General features: G+C 43.0%; 1 protein-coding gene across 2 annotated transcripts in view; it reads left to right on the plus strand.

Moving 5' to 3' along the window:
• EPN2 (epsin 2) overlaps positions 1-16,441 on the plus strand; it is a 44,724-nt gene that overhangs the window by 6,534 nt on the left and 21,749 nt on the right. For both annotated transcript variants that reach the window (XM_066560520.1, XM_066560521.1), the window contains exon 2: positions 12,745-13,518. In XM_066560520.1, the coding sequence (XP_066416617.1) occupies positions 12,924-13,518 (595 nt within the window). In that variant the 5' untranslated portion in view covers positions 12,745-12,923. The remainder of the gene's footprint in view (positions 1-12,744; positions 13,519-16,441) is intronic.

A 16,441-nucleotide genomic window follows, 5' to 3' on the forward strand; every position in this document is an offset into this window, starting at 1 on the left:
TGACCACTGGAAAGCACAAACTCCCCTCTGTTGTATTATCTAATGAAATATTTGCCTTCTGAGCCCATCCTGCCTTATTGCAGGGCTTTGATTCCTTCTTGCAGTGTTCTGCTGCTTGCAGTGATTATTTTTTTTTTTAAGGATGGAATGCTTATTACCTATGAGAAGTGTTACTATATTTTGCTGCTGTTGTTGAGCAGAGTTCATGAAGTTAAACTTTGTCTACCAATTTAGAAGAGTTTCTCAGAAAGTCAAGATAATGCCTCTGTTGGAATGTTTTCAGATAAACAGCATAGGTGACACAGACTACTTTTCTTAGGAGTATGCAAATGCAGCTCAGAAATCAATATTTAATACTGTAGATTTTGAGAATATTTTCAATTTCTGCATATTTTTAAGGCAGAAATTTCTATCTGCTGCTCAGAAGAAGAGCATGACTGTCCTTGCACCAGGCTATGATCGTGGTATTTCATACTTTTTCAGCAAAGCTGCTGCTTTTTGAAGATTTTATTGGTACTTGGGTGACTCCTCTGAAAGATATTTTTGTTTATATGTTTACTGGTTCTCTTGGGAAGTTTAATAAGGAAGTAAAATACAGGAACGTTTATAATTGGTTTGACTTGGCTTTCAGAATTCTTGTAGAGAAACTGAAGTATAAAAGCTCCGGGTACAGCAAAATCACTTTTAAACTGGTTTATTGCAGAGAAGCACTGAGGTAAATCATCAAAGGATTTTTGTAGTCTGCAAAACTGCTTAAATGTTGTGTTTAAAATTTACAAATCGCTGACCCCTTTGTGAGACAGCCTGAAATGTCTGGCTCTGTTTTACGTTTGACTACCTAGTGAATAATCTGCTTTTGCCTGGCCTGCTGCTTTACACACACTGAGTGCTGCAATTGCCATTCTGGTGTCTGTCTGCCAACCAATAGTGGCTGTGGATATTTAATTTCATCCTAATACAACCATAGGATGCCTCCAGGAGTATTTACATGGGCTTTAAAAGTCAGGACGTGTTTTATGGCTGGAGATTGGGAATTTTGGGGAGCGCTCTGCTGAAATGTTGAGGAGTGAGGAACAGCAGCAGGGTTTTGTAGCTTGTCTTTATTATTCTGTTTTTCATTTGCTTTATTGGGGGGGTTTGTCCTGCAGGGGATGGTCTGGATCAAGCAGAGTGTGAGCACATCTTTACTCTGAGGGGTGAGGGACCTGGTGGTGTGGGGCTGACTGGGATCCCTGGTTTTCAGTGCTGTTTGCTTTCAGGTGTGAGTGCAGGAAACTCGCTCCAACATCCTGAATGCAGGAACACTTTTGTTCTCTATGCTCTGTGCAAAATTGTGTCTGGATGCCTTGGCTTCCAGCCAGCCTTTTAATCTCTTCTTTTTTGTGTCAGCTTGGATAGTGTATATATTACTATAGTGCCTTTTCCTGTCCCTGGAAATGCTGATTTTTAGTTTTACTTTAAGAAGGGTTTTCTTTTTCTTATTTAGAAGAAAAATAAACTTTGAAGGAGGAGGAAAGTCTGTGCTTTTGTTTTGTTTTGTTTTGTTTTTCTTTTTCGTTTCTTGTTGTAGTTTATGCTTTACAGAAAGGCCTGAAATGTTCTGTCAAAGCTTTATCTCCTGTCTCACAAATTCAAAATTTAGAAACGGGGCAGGGCAAGGTGGGGAGGGGTCTCAAGGTAATTTGGAGTGAGAGAAGGGGAGAATTAAAACCACATTCAGTGCCCATTCATGTGTGAAATGGATGTGCCTTTAGATGCCACAAGGCTTATTCTTCCATCCAGCTTGACCAGTCTTTTGTCAAAACTCCTGTTTTAACTATTTAAATAAAATCCGGTGACTTTGGCGGTCTCTCCTTCCATGGGAAAGCCGAGCACAAGAGAATTTAGCCCCGCCTGCCGCTTCCATGCTAAACAGATGCAAATCAGGGCCCCCTCCCTCCAGTTGCCTCTTCTCTCCTCCTGGGTTTCATTGTTTTGATGAAAGCTGTTCTGGTGCCAACTCCCAGCCCGGAGGGCAGGTGAGAGGAATTAAAAAAATCCCAGATTCCAGCTCGGTGATTAACATATCGTTTGGAGCTTGTAATGTCATCCTTGCACACAAAACAAAGTCACAACAGCTTCACAGAGCAGAGGTTTGTCAGAAAGGCAAACATCAAAGTGGCAAGAACAGAGGAGTTTATTTAAAATATAGCAGAAAGACTTAAAACATTCGTGCTCACCTATGAGAGCTATTAAAAATTAAAAAAGAGCCTTTGAAGGCAAGCATTAAAGATTTAATAGTATTAATTGAATTAAGCCGTGGGAGTTGAGGATATGTAGACACATGTGTGAGTGTATGTTCTGAGCCATCCTCTGGGTTAAGGCAGCAGAGTGCTGAGAGCTCGATTAGCTGTGCTTGCTCTGTAAGGGCCACCTTAACAAACCCTATTTATTCCTGGGGTTAATTAGAGACGCCATTAGAACTGAGAGTGTAAACACAAGGAAAGGACTTGGAGAGAGGGGAAACTGCAGAGCCCACCGGCCTTGGCATCCCTGGGCGAGGCAGAGCAGGCAGGGTCCTTTCCAATCTACATTGAAGGATAATTTTGTTTATATCATTAAGGCTGGTTTTTTTTAAGCATAGATTCCTTTTCCTTTGTTGTGAGAGCAGTAATTTAATACTGTTGTACTCCAGCCACAGGTATGGGCTTTTTTTTGGCAGCTGAACTTCCATGTTACTTGATAATTATTTTCTTTTAAGGCTGGCTGATTTTGGTAGCTTTTTAGCTTTTCTTATTCTTAGAACTTTCACTGTTAGGAAAACTTCTTGACACAAAAATAAAATCACAGTTCAGTGTGATTGCAGTAACCTGGTGTGGAGGGGTTTTTGTTTTATTTTTCTTTGCAAATTAAATACTCAAGGCTTAACATATTTGCACTGTACATTAACAAGCAGGGGAAAAACCAAATCCTTGTATCATTTCTAGAAAGAAAGAGCCCTGAAAGCTCCTTGCAAGCCTGCAGGTGGCTTGGCAAAGGAGGGACATGTCCAGGGGGAGCAGCTCCAGGAGGATTTGGTGGCTCTGGGGATCCTGGTGTGGAGAGGCACCACCAGCCCCACGCTGAGGGATACCAGAGCTGGGGGAAATCTCATCCATTCATTTTTCCTTCTTCAGGGAGGTGGCTGCTGGCAGTGTGGGGAGGGTTGGATGGGCCCTTCCTGCTGCAGATGTAGTTACCAAATGATTCAGCACGGTGCCCACGGATTGGAGCAATATTGATGAATTCATTACTGCTCTCTGATGGATGTTAATGGGCCAGAATTTCTTCTGTGCATTTGGACTAGGTGGAAAGCTCTTGAAAAAAAAAAAATAATGAGAAAATGGAGTGGGCGAGTTTTTAAGCAACTTTTGTGTTCTGCTTCTAAATCTAACGAGGGAATGTTCTTAATGACTTGCATGAAAACAATGGTCAAAACAATAATCACCAGGCAGCTCTGGGAGGGACAGGGAGGAGCAGTGCTACACCAGGGATTTCTTGCATTTTATTCAATACATCCCAAGCCACAATCAGCTGCTTTGGAAACAGAGCTAGGTGGTGCCTTTTCCATGTGGCTTCCTTAGGAGATATCTGGAGTCCCAAGGCCATGATCCAGTTGCTGCTTGCAGGGTATCAGAGCTGAGGGGTAGAAGATGTTCTCTGCAAGAGCTGACTGGAAGAAAATGACCTTTAATGAAGGAACAGGCACAGATGCTTTTTTTGAGTAACAAGTCTTTGTCATCCTCTTTGAAACGAACAAGCTGCCTCCCACTCAAATCATTTTCCGTCTAAATATCCAGAATAGATAAAAGAGTAGGTAGAATTTTACTGCTGGAGGATGGATTCAGAAAACTTGAGGAATTGTTATGCTGACAGCTGAAAATTTCTGTATATCTGTATAGGAGAATGTGGGATTCACTGGCATTTTCAAACCAGATTTTTTTTTCTTAATTCCACAAAAATCAACAAAATCATAATACAATAAAAACAAATATTTTATATATTACAACAAGGATGACTCTTTTTTGTGCATGAATGAAGGAATTGGAAAGTTTGAAGCAGAAAAATGAGGCAAAATCCTTATGTCAGATGTGCTGATATTTAAAAAAAAATCTTTAAGTGATTCACTTCCATCAAAGCTGAACTTAAAAATACAGCTCAGAATCAGGAACTGGAGCACCACAGAAGCTGACCAAAGAGAATTATTTTTATATTATTCAATATTCTTCAGTTCTGTTTCCTGGGAACCAGAATCCAGTGTAGATCCAGGCTGCTGGTGGCACAGCTGGGACCTCTGCTCTGGAATTGCTCCTGCCAGGGGGATGGTGCTGGACACGTTAGACAGGTCTGAGAGGAAGAGGGAGAGAGAGGTGGGTTGGTTTGGGAAGGATTTTGGAAACTGTGGTGTGTGCAGTATGAAAAGATAAGAGAGAGGTCTGGAGGAGTCAGAGGGAAAGCTGAACATTCGGTGTTGCAGGACTGAGCTGAAATCGGGGTGGGAACAGGGCAGGGCTAAGGTTTTGTGAAATTTAGTAATTTGGAGAGCGAAGGACCAAATTTCCACCTGGAATGTGGAATTGCTTTGTCCTTAGGCAGGAAAAGGAGATTTCCCAGAGCCCCAGCCTGCAGTCCTTGCAGTCACCTGCTGAGCCAAGTCCCAAACCTGAACCATCAACTCCACCTCCAGTTTGAGCTCCCCAGGTGCAGCTTTTCCTGGTGAGCTGCAACTGGAGACTGCTGATGGAATTGCTGGTGCTCCCCTTATTTGGGGTGTTCTTTGGAGTAATTAGAGTGACCTTGGCATTAATTGGTTGGGTGTTGTGGCCTGTGAGCAGCCCCAGCCCTGCCTGTCCCCCTGCCTGCCCTGGTGTGTGGGATCAGTCTCTGGAGCTGTTGCAGCTGTGCCTCTGGTGTGGGGCAGAGTGGAGAGGCAGGAGCTGGGGAATCCCATCCTCAGTTCTCCTCTGAGCAGCAGATCCTGCTCTGGAACCCTGGGCTTAGGCCAGAATCTTCCTGTAGGGAGGATTTTGGGATGTGTTTCCTGCTTTGCAGTCTTACAGCAATTGATTCACAGAATCCCACAATGAGTTGGGTTGGAAAGGACCTTAAAGCTCATCCAGTGCCACCCCTGCCATGGCAGGGACACCTTCCACTGTCCCAGGCTGCTCCAAGCCCCATCCAGCCTGGCCTGGAACACTTCCAGGGATGGAGCAGCCCCAGCTTCTCTGGGAGTCTGTGCCAGAGCCTCCCCACCCTCCCAGGGAAGGATTTCCTCCTCAACTCCAATCTCATGAGCAGACAGCTCATGGACCTGAATTTCTGAGCTTTAAAGCAGTCTGATGTTGGTAGCAGCTCTTAGAGTTGAATTAAGACATTGTGGTCACTTTCAAGATGATTGTGCAAAATCTGGTGGCTGTGAGGGAAGGCACTTGAAATATTTTATGCCGTGAATGGACATTGATGAATGTAAGCAGGATATTAAATCAATCTCTGTTTTCTTTGCAGGCTTGTAGTTTGTGCTGGCAGGAAGCACACTTAATTAAAATGGAAAAAATAGTGTTTGGATGTATGGACAGGTATTTCTTGGCATCTTGTACTTATTGAACAATCCTTTTCCTTAGAAATCCGTGTCATAAAATAAAAGTATTAATCCTTCAGCTTCTACCAGTAGTAACATGGAGAGTTAAACTGTTTTTCCCCCCTAATCTTTGTCATGGTGAGCATTTGCCTCTGGCCTACTGAGTGTATTAATGTGGTTTCATGTCTGGTGTGTGTAGGAGGATGGGAGAAGCTGCACTCGGTGACGTTTGCTTCGTAATAATAAAAGTGCAAAATCAATTTAGGTAATGAAATCATCAGGTAATTTTAAGTAGCAGGTATCTTCCCAAAATACATCCCCAAAATATGGAATCTGATACATGAGCACACATTTAGGTGAACATGAATTTTAAATATTGCAGTTCTGTAGGAAAACACTGGGGTTTAAAGAAGGGAGCTGACATTTTGTGCTCTTGTATTTTTTACAGTTCTTCCTGTGTTCAAGCTGATCTGTGGGGCCTGAGCAGGTGCCTGTCACTCTATAACAGCCTAAGTGACAAGGCTGGACTTTTCTAATTAGTAATAGATTCTGAGGCACATCCTCTGGCAAGAGTATTGGATATCCTCTTTCCTTCCAAAAGGAAAATGTGAAAGGAGAGAAGTGTCTCCTCCTGCCCTTAATTGAGCTGAAAATACAATTCAGGTATATTTGATAAGCTGAATTTATTTCAGGCTGTCAAGGCACACATTGGGTGGTCTCTTTTTTCCAATTTGTGAGAAAACAGATGAAATGCTTTCCTTGAAGCAGGTAATCCCCAGAGAACAAATTCCTTTGGGGAGTTTGGGGAGGTATTTTCACTGCCCTGTTGGATTAATTTGCATTTGGCATTTCTGCTTCAGTGTGTAATGGCCTGACCTCACTCTGGTGTGTAATTCTGCAATATTCTGATGTTCACTGCACACCTGCTGCATGGAGCATCAGCTGAGATATGCCCATGTCAGACAGTACCCTTCTCCTGACCCAGACATGGGGAAACTGAGAGGTGTTTTAAATTTTTTTGTTCCATTTTCAGTCTCATGAGAAGGGTGAGACCATACAGATGTTATAATTCACAGTATCACAATCAGAAGTTAACTTATTTCCTGATTACAATGCACTATATTGTATTTTAATTACAATATAAGAGTTTCTTGGTCTATCAGCTTTTGCCACACCATGCTGTAAATGCCTTAAAGCCAATAATCTAAAACTGCCCCTCATGAGTCCTACTACAATGCATCTTTCATGGTTCTATTTCTCCAAAGTATTTAGTCATAAATATTAGTCTTAAATTTAGTCTTAATACTCTCCAAAGTCTTTTAGTCTTACCTTATCATAGAAAACCAATCAGCCAATTTAGATTGATCAATAACCTCTGAAACAAAACCAAATAATTAAATATTATCAAAAAAATTAGTAAGTGAACAACTACAAAAAAACCACACCAAGCCTACAAACATGTGCAGGTGGCACTGTGGGTGACACCTGACTTGGCTGCAGAAGGAGGAATGTGTTATTTTTAAAGAGCTGTTGTCAAAGCTTGTAATCCTAAAATTAGATCCTGGTGCAGGTCGGATTTGGGTCGTGGTGGTGATCTGCAGGTCTGGCAGAGCTGTCCCCTCTCCCAGCCCTTCAGGGCACATTTCCAGCCCCCCTGTCCATCATTCCAGCTGCAAGGACCAGGGGAGCTGGGGGTGACAAAACCCCACAAGGACCAAGGGAGCTGGGGGTGACAAAATTCCACAAAGGCCAGGGGAGCTGGGGGTGACAAAACCCCACAAGGACCAGGGGAGCTGGGGGGACAAAACCCCACAAGGACCAGGGGAGCTGGGGGGACAAAACCCCACAAGGACCAGGGGAGCTGGGGGGACAAAACCCCACAAGGACCAGGGGAACTGAGGGTGACAAAATTCCACAAGGACCAGGGGAGCTGGGGGGGACAAAACCCCACAAGGACCAGGGGAGCTGGGGGGGACAAAACCCCACAAGGACCAGGGGAGCTGAGGGTGACAAAACCCCACAAGGACCAGGGGAGCTGAGGGTGACAAAATTCCACAAAGGCCAGGGGAGCTGAGGGTGACAAAACCCCACAAGGACATGGGGAACTGGGGGTGACAAAACCCCACAAGGACCAGGGGAGCTGGGGGTGACAAAACCCCACAAGGACATGGGGAACTGGGGGTGACAAAGCCCCATAAGGACCAAGGGAGCTGGGGGTGACAAAACCCCACAAGGACCAGGGTAGCTGGGGGGACAAAACCCCACAAGGACCAGGGGAGCTGGGGGGGACAAAGCCCCACAAAGGCCAGGGGAGCTGGGGGGGACAAAGCCCCAGCAGCTGTGGCTTGGCAGGTCCCAAAAGGACGTGGCCAGGTGCTGCTGCTGCTGTGTTGGACAGGTCAGAGATTTGCTCCTCACCCCCCTTCCCATCCACTCTGAGAAATGAGCTCCCCACGGAGCTCAAATCCTGGGAATTTAAGGAGACAAGGACTAACAAAAGGTGGTATGGGGAAAACAGAACCAGATTTGTGTCTGGAAATCTCTTTTACAGCTCAAAGCCTGCTCAAGCTGCAGCTCCTTTCCCTCAGTGAGGCTGAGGCAGGACTGTAAAACCAGCGCAGAATCAAACCTTGGCACTCATGAATATGCATAAATTTGAAGGAGAATTATCTTTCAGCATTAACTCTTTAAATAAAGAAATAATTTGGCCACCTGCTGTCTGTGAAAGCTGACCTTGTTCTCTCATTTGTAAAAGGGAGTGGAAAGCTTCCAAAACTTTGAATTTTGAACCATTTCCTCTCCTCAGAAATTACACTGAAGACAAGCATTTAAGCTGTGAAAAATGGAACTGAAACCTTTCATCTGGAGTTAACCCTGTTCTCCAAACCCTTTGCCAATCTGTATTTGTAACTCGTTTCCTAAATAATTTTGAAGGTTGAGGAAGGGCATTGATGGGAATTTCAGGCTCTTCATTTTGCTGTTTTATTCCCATGAATTGCTGTTTTCTCTGCTGTAGAATAGCAAGAGAGAGCTAATAAGTGTTCTGCTTGTTGGCTTTTCTGGGTAGTGCCAAGTGTCTTCTCTCTCTCAGTGCTCTCCTCCAAGTGGCCACGATGCACAGTTGCCCCTTTTCCTGTTTGGTTTTGGGATTGCAGTTGAATATTGTATCCTAGGCAGGGTAATGGTACCCTCTGGTCAGCCAGTTGTTCTCTGAGAATAATTGATGAAGAAAGAAAAAAAATCAGAGAATAAGTGAAGTTTGAAAATCTCTCTAGCAGCGTGGATTTAGTATAAGAAAAATGGCTTTTATCTGCATTATATTCCTGATTTTTATGTGAAGGTTTGTGCTTGGGTTTTTTCTGAGCTGGTTGTGGGAAATGAGACTTCCTAAAACACAGTGAGTTTGGATTTAGACACACAAAGAGCTATCCCAGGAAAAGCAGGATATGTGAATTATAAATAATGTGAAAATAATGTGAATTTAGTGTCAGGCAATGGGAATCCTTTTTCTTTGCCATAAATAGGAGCTGACTTCTCGTTGGGATTGGGGTTGTGTGTGCAGGTGTGGTGTTGGTGTCTGTCTGTCAGATTCCTCAGTCAGCACCTGGCAGCAGCTTCTCTCAGCCTGATCCTCTGCAGATGGGCAAGAATTCCCTGCTTTATCCTGGAATGCAGGTCCCTGAGCATCACCTGCCTCTGCCATGGCAGCCTGGTAGCAGGGAGAGCAGATCTCTGTGTATTCCCCGTGAGAGGGGAGGCAGCAAGGCTGGGATATTTTTCTGCAGATTTAGATCACAGACTGACTGAATTAATAACTATTTTCCAAACCTCCCTTCTCATGCATGTGACTTACAGTAAATGTCTAATCTAAGGATATATGTTGTCTGTAATACTGTTAATTAAAATTTTATGCAAATGTCTGCTGAACTCCTGATGTTCCATGTTAATTTTCACACTTGATATTAAAAGCTTTTCCTATATTTCCTGTGCATGCTTAGCTGGGCTGTGCAGATATTTACCTTCAGGCTGATACAAAGGGCATTTTATCAGTGCAGACAAATCCTGCTTGGAGTTTTGCATTCCAGAGGTGTGAATGGATTCTGCTGAAAGCCTGTCTATAGGTGGATTTGTGGGGCTGTTTGCTTTGAACTGAGTTGATGAAGGACTTTGTGGCTTGGCCTTGGCTCTGTGTTAGTCTCAGCAAGTTAAAGATGTTTCCTCATGCAGACTTCGTGCACTGAGCTTCATCTCTTGTGAGAGGGATGAGCATGAGAGGCAAGAATTCCTTCTGTCTGCAATTGTGTGCAGGAGAGCACCAGGAGAATTCATTATTTGTGTCATGGAACTGCTGGAATAGGGAGAAGGGCATGGGGTGCTTCCCTCCAGGTGAGCCCTGGTAACACAGGTAAGCTTCACCTTCTTGTCTGCACGTCTGTTTGCTTTGCCCTTTGGAGATGCCAGGTACCTCAAAATCAGAGCAAATAGCTTATGGGTACCAAGAGCAAACGTGAGGAAGGCTCCCCAAGACTGTTGAACCTTCACAGAAATCTGCTCAAGCCTTTTTCCTGCTAACCAGGAACAGCTTTAATCAACTGGTCTCACTTTCTGCTTTCTTTGCAACTCTGCTGTTAAAAATGCAAACTCACATTTTTGCTGAAGTTGCAAATGCATTGTGCTTCCTTGTGGTTTGTTGTGAGAAGTTAATTCACTGAAAAAAAGAAATCTAAACTTTCTGTGTAAGAATTTGTTAGAATGTGTTAGAAACTCTCCCTCTTTTATGCAGTTGGGGTGTTTGGCTTTTTGATCTGTTCAATGATAAAAGGAGTTGTTGTGATGCTGCAAGATTTGAAATAATCCAGGAGAAGGCTTCCATGGTGTGGTGAGGGAGCAGAGTGAGTAAAGCAGGGACAAAACCAGAGCTCTTGGGTGAGGGTCAGTGCCAGGGCAGGACCCTGAACATTGGAACAGCTGCACTGCTGAGGGGAGCAGCAGCTCCATCAGCTTTCCACCCTGTCCTCCTCTGGGTGTTTATGATGAGCTTTAGAATAAGTTGGTTTTTATGGGCTGTGAGTGGGGTAAGATGAAAACATGTCCATCAAGAAAAGGAAAAAACAAACCTTAATATTTCTCTCATGAAAGGCCTTGGTTTTCAGGACTGAAGATATGAAAGTGAAGAATCCCTCAGCGTTGATGGATTGATGGGTTTTGAGTCTATTACAGAACAACAAGTGAAATATTGAATTTCCTGGAAGTGTGTGAATTGCTGGCTTCTCTTTACCCAGTGTGTTCCCTCCTGTGTTTGCTCTGGGATTGTTTTTCCAAAGTGCTCCTCCAGACTTAGAGAAGCTTCCAAAGGAGTTCTTCCTTTGGTTTCTTCTCCAAACCCGAGTGCCTGCTTTCCTAGTGGGCTGTAATTGGGAGGGAATGAAGACTCTTTGCTCTGTTTTTTTAGACCTTGACAGCTTTGTGTTGCATTTAATCAGCTCCAGAAGTGATCCCGCGTTGGGTTGTTCTTACTTGAAAAACTTAAGAGACTTGGAGTATTTTTCCTGTGCTGTTGTGTAAAAAGGGCTGGATTTGGTTTCAGAGAGAGAAAAGGGAAGCAGTTGTGTTGTGAGGATGGTTAAATCTTCAGGGACTTTTACATGTGAAGTATTAAAATGATTTTTCCAAAAGCCTGTGAAGTTGTAAAGTGAGAAACTTGTCTATGACTGGGGAGATACACACAGGTGAGGAGGCACTTGCTCCTGTAGGGTACTTGTAAAAAGATTTTGGGGAGGCCTCTCATCCGTGGCCTTGAAAGAAATAAAACTTTCATAAGGCAGGAATGTTTTTTGTAGATTTGCAGTGGGTTAAAGGACAGGAAATGGGGTTAGGAGTAGATGTTGGTTCTCACAGGGAAGGGCTCTTCCCAGCCAAGTGTCCTGCCAGAGATCAGTGCTCTTGCAAATATTCCCTTTAGCAGATTGGCCTGGAATAATAAGATGGCTAAATTGAAGCAAATTAGTCACATTTGAATGTAATCTTGAATTGAAAGGAATGATGAAAGATTGAGACCTGCTGAGGGATAAAGTGGCAGGTGAAATGCACAGGGAGAACAACTGTGTGTATCCCAAGAAATGGGAGTTTAATCTGTGCATGGAAATGGCACTGCAGTAATTTGGAGAATTATAACAATGTCAGGTTTGAAATCTGTGCTTTCCTTGTCTCTGTGAGGGATGAGGTTGGTTCTTGGAGTGTTTGGAGGAACATAAAGGACACCTGGATGGGAATCTCTGTGAACATGGCCAGCTCAGTTCAGAGTCCCTGCTCAGTGTTTGTGCTCTCAGGGCTGCTCTGTGCTCATGGAATCTGCCAGTTTGCTCAAGTAATTTATTCCAAAGCTTAATAGGCCTCTGTTTACTTGAAACAGTGACCTTAACTAAAGAACTGACCCAGCTTTCCAGCTCCACAGCTTGTCCTTGCCTTTTCTTGCCAGTCATTTTGGCTTTACAATTCCATTCTCATAGAATTAAAAATTCTTTGGTGCTGAGTGGAAGCCGCAGAGCAGAAAGTGTGGATCTGCTGAGTGTTCTCAAATGAACAAAGTAAATGCATTTGGGAACAAAAAAAATTCCTTCTGATCTACTTATCATGAAAGGTCACCTTGAGTTGGAGTGTGTTGGGCCACAGGACCTCTGTCCTGAGACTGAAAGGGCTTTAAACTTACCCAGGGTTTCAGAAATGGCTTGGTTGATTTTTAGGAAGTTTGCTTGTCCTGTCTGGATGCAGATTCCAAGTGTTAGAGGGCTGCTGAGCGTGGAATTCCTCCTGTGGTTTCATCTCAGCTCTGTAATTTTAAAGTTCTAGGTAGGCTTTACACTGGAAAATAAATCTCCAGGTTGGACTTTGTTTCTGGTTTGCTTTTCAGATTTTGCCTTTGTATCAGCGTGATTGTGTTCTTGCTTTTGTTTTGCTCAGCACTTCAAGTTTTTAATCTTCAATGTTTAATGTGACTCGTGAGAAGAACAAGTTGTTTTCAAAATCAGAAGAAATTCGAGGAGGAAAAAATTAATCTAGGAAAACGTCTCCCAAGTGTGTGTGTGCCTTGCTGGCTGTGCAGAACAATCAGACCCAACTAACCTGCTTTGTTTTCTTTCTTCGCTCAGGTCATGATTTTCATTTTCTCATGTCATTCTCTTGAGGAGAGGAAATGATTGTAGTGGAACGTGTCACAAGCACGCCACTGCTACGGAGCCTTTGCTGTTCAGAAACGTTCCTGGAAGAGCAAATTTAGCCCTTTGCTGTTTGTGTTGTGGAATCTGTCTTGGGAAAAAGGGAAATAAAAATGACGACTTCGTCTATCCGACGGCAGATGAAGAACATTGTGAACAATTACTCAGAGGCCGAAATAAAAGTTCGGGAAGCGACCTCAAATGACCCCTGGGGTCCTTCCAGTTCCTTGATGACTGAAATAGCAGATCTGACCTACAATGTTGTGGCCTTCTCTGAAATTATGAGCATGATCTGGAAACGACTGAATGACCACGGCAAGAACTGGCGACACGTCTACAAGGCCCTCACTCTCTTAGATTACCTGATTAAAACTGGCTCTGAGAGGGTGGCCCAGCAGTGTAAAGAGAATATTTTTGCTATCCAGACGTTGAAAGATTTTCAGTACATCGATCGAGATGGGAAGGACCAGGGCATCAACGTGAGGGAGAAGTCCAAGCAGCTGGTGTCCCTTCTGAAGGACGACGAGCGCCTCAAGACAGAGAGGGCCCAAGCCCTGAAGACCAAAGAAAGGATGGCTCAGGTGGCCACTGGGGTGGGCAGCAACCAGATCACCTTTGGCCGAGGCTCCAGCCAGCCCAACCTGTCCACCAGCTACTCAGAGCAGGAGTATGGCAAGTCTGGAGGGTCCCCAGCATCCTACCACGGCTGTAAGTACAGCAAACACGTCCCAGATCCTTTTCTTTGGAGGGCTCCTCCTGGGCCTGGGAGGGAGTGAGTGAGTGGTGCCTGTGGGAGGGTGAAACGCTGCCTGCCAGGGGGTCTGGGATCCCTCTGGATCTGCTCTGTGCTGTTGATGGCTCTGCAGATGCCTGGGTAAATATTTGCTTTGGAGAGGACGTGTGCAGTGATGGAAATCGATTTTAAAGGCCCTTGTTTACTGTCAGTTCCAAAGGTAGCAGTGCCAGGCTGCTCATGTGAACCTGGTCCAGTGTTTGCTGTGGTGGGGAGGGTGTGAAGGGGATTTTCTGTTTGTTTCTGGTTTTAAAAGGAGTGCTTGAGATGTATTCTTTTTGTTCAGGATGGAATCATAGGATTGTTTGGGTTGGGAGGGAATTTCAAGCTGATCTCATTCCACCCCCCTGCCGTGCTCAGGGACACCTTCCACTATCCCAGGTTGCTCCAAACCCTGTCCAACCTGGTCTTGGATTAAGAATAAATAAGAAATACAAAATATTTCCTGGATCATTTTGCTACTTTATGTTGCTCCTATTGTACTTTGCTGTTTAAATTTCCTTTGTTGCTTACTCAGCAGTTCTTGGAGGAGGAGTGCTTTAAATCTGTATTTAAATATTTAAATTCTCAGTATTTAGTGTGTGTGTGTGTGTGTGTGTCCTAAATACTAAATACTATACTTCATTCTTAAAAAATGAATACAGTGATGTGGGAAGAACAAATTCTTTCCACCACTGCTTGGTGGGACTCCCTGTCATGTCAGGAAGAGGCCTGATCTGGCACTAAATCCTCCTTAATGTAAGTAATGATCTGATGAAAGCTGCTTTGGCTGGAATGTCAGTGGTTGTGGTCTAATTCTGAAGGGAAATCTTTTCTTTAAATGAATGTTTAGAGAGTGTGGAGGGCTGTGACTGAGCCAGGGTGCAGGAACCATTGAGCACCAGCTTTAAGAATCTGAAGTTTCTCATGTCCTGCGTCCCAAAGTGCTTCTTAAATCAGAAATCCATGAGTGGGGTCAGCCCTGCTGACATTTGCAGGAGGAGATAGCAGAAAATCAAACCAGGATGGAGAAGATATCTCTGTTTAAAGCTCTGAAGACAGGCAGAAAAAATGATTTCCAAAAGGAAATTTTTTTAGCATAGAGGGTACAAAAAATGTCAGTGAAGGTACAAAAAATGTGAGTGAAGGTACAAAAAATGTGAGTGAAGGCTTCCAGCTATGAGAAGTTTTGATCTTGGCTTTTAATTAGCAGTAGGATGACAAACATCTTAATTTTTCTGTAATAATAGTTTTTCTGTATTTATACAGTTTTTCTATAATATAGAATATTATATATAATATAACCATATTTGAGCAATATAACCATACTTGAGCACTGTGCATTTTTAAAGAAAACCTCATATATTGTTACCTCAACAATAACAACATTTTCCCTTTTCAAACCTATAGATTATTGTTGACTACAACAAAAATTCTTCATTTAGAAATAGCTCGAAATACTGATTTTAACTTGGGCTGGTGGGCTAAAATAACTGAATTTGCACACCTCGGGCTTCACAGAATCACTGCTCCACCAGCCCCAACTTTAATTAATGCCTGAAACCATTGTTTGGAATGCTCAATGCTCCCAAGGGTTCCTCCAGCAGGGCTGAGCCATGCAGGGCGTGTTCCCCAGTTGTTCCTGGGCTGCTTTAGGAATTCGGATGGGAGAAGGACTTGGGCTGTTCCTCACTCCTCCAAGGGTGCATTTCCTGCTCCCTCCTCCCTGTGTGTGTCCTGTGGCAGGATTGCTTTGGAGGTAAAGATTCCTTAAGCTTTTTTTTTTTTCCTCATTCCTTAAGAAGCTTTAGAAATCTCAGAGGTTTTTCTCCTCCCCCCTTGGTTCTTCCTCTGTTCCAGCTCTCCTGGGCTTTTTTCACGGTGGATCAGCAGAAATGCAGGTGCCTCTCACGTTGTCTATTTAGAGTTTTAAATGTGGTTTTTTGGCTGGTTTAATTGAGTGGAGCAAAGCAAACCAGCACCTTCCAGAACAGCTGTGCTGAGTCCCTCTGATATTGGGAAACTGGGAAGAGCTTTATCCCAGGAAACGAGGAAGGAGTTTCATTAAAATCCAGACATTTAATCTGTTACATAAATGTAGGGTTATTCCTGTGCCTGCTAAATTTGATGGAAAAGATGCTTTTCATTATTTAAAGTGAAAGAGATTGTATCCATCCTGTATTCTTTTTTTAAAAAAATTAAATTTTTATATATAATTATATATATTTTATATATATATAAATTATATATATTTTATATATATAATATATTATATATTATATATATTTTATATATAATTATATATAAAAATATATATTTTATATTATATATTTAAATAAAAATAAATTTAAAATATAAATTAATTACATCTATATTTAAATTATATATTTTTTATTATTAATACCCTTCTTTTGTGCAGAAAATCTTGATTCAGAAAAAAAAAATCTGTAAAAGGAATGAAGTTCTGCCTCACTCCTGGGAAATACTCCCCTCAGAACATCCCTAAGATGCTGTTGCTGCTCTGTATATTCTGGCAGAATTCTCTTTCATTCCTCTGAGCCTTTGAAGAGGAGATCAGAGACTTTTAGATTTGCCATCTACAGCAGAGATTTGCCTCTTCAAAATGTCCAGCCACCCTCTTTGCTGAATGCCCAGCACTGCTTAGCAGGCAAATAGAAATAAAGAAAATAGAAATAGAAATAGAAATAAAGTTTGGGAGAGTGGCAGAGCCCTTTTGGCAGCACCACCCCAGGAAAGGTTTCATCCCTCAGAGGTTTGCCATCTGCACATTTTACTCTTGCTCCTTCTAGAGTTGGGTTATAAACCCTCATTTTTAGCGCTTTCTTGCAGAAGCAAGAG

Source organism: Molothrus aeneus, chromosome 16, assembly GCF_037042795.1.
Source record: "Molothrus aeneus isolate 106 chromosome 16, BPBGC_Maene_1.0, whole genome shotgun sequence".
Taxonomy (NCBI): domain Eukaryota; kingdom Metazoa; phylum Chordata; class Aves; order Passeriformes; family Icteridae; genus Molothrus; species Molothrus aeneus.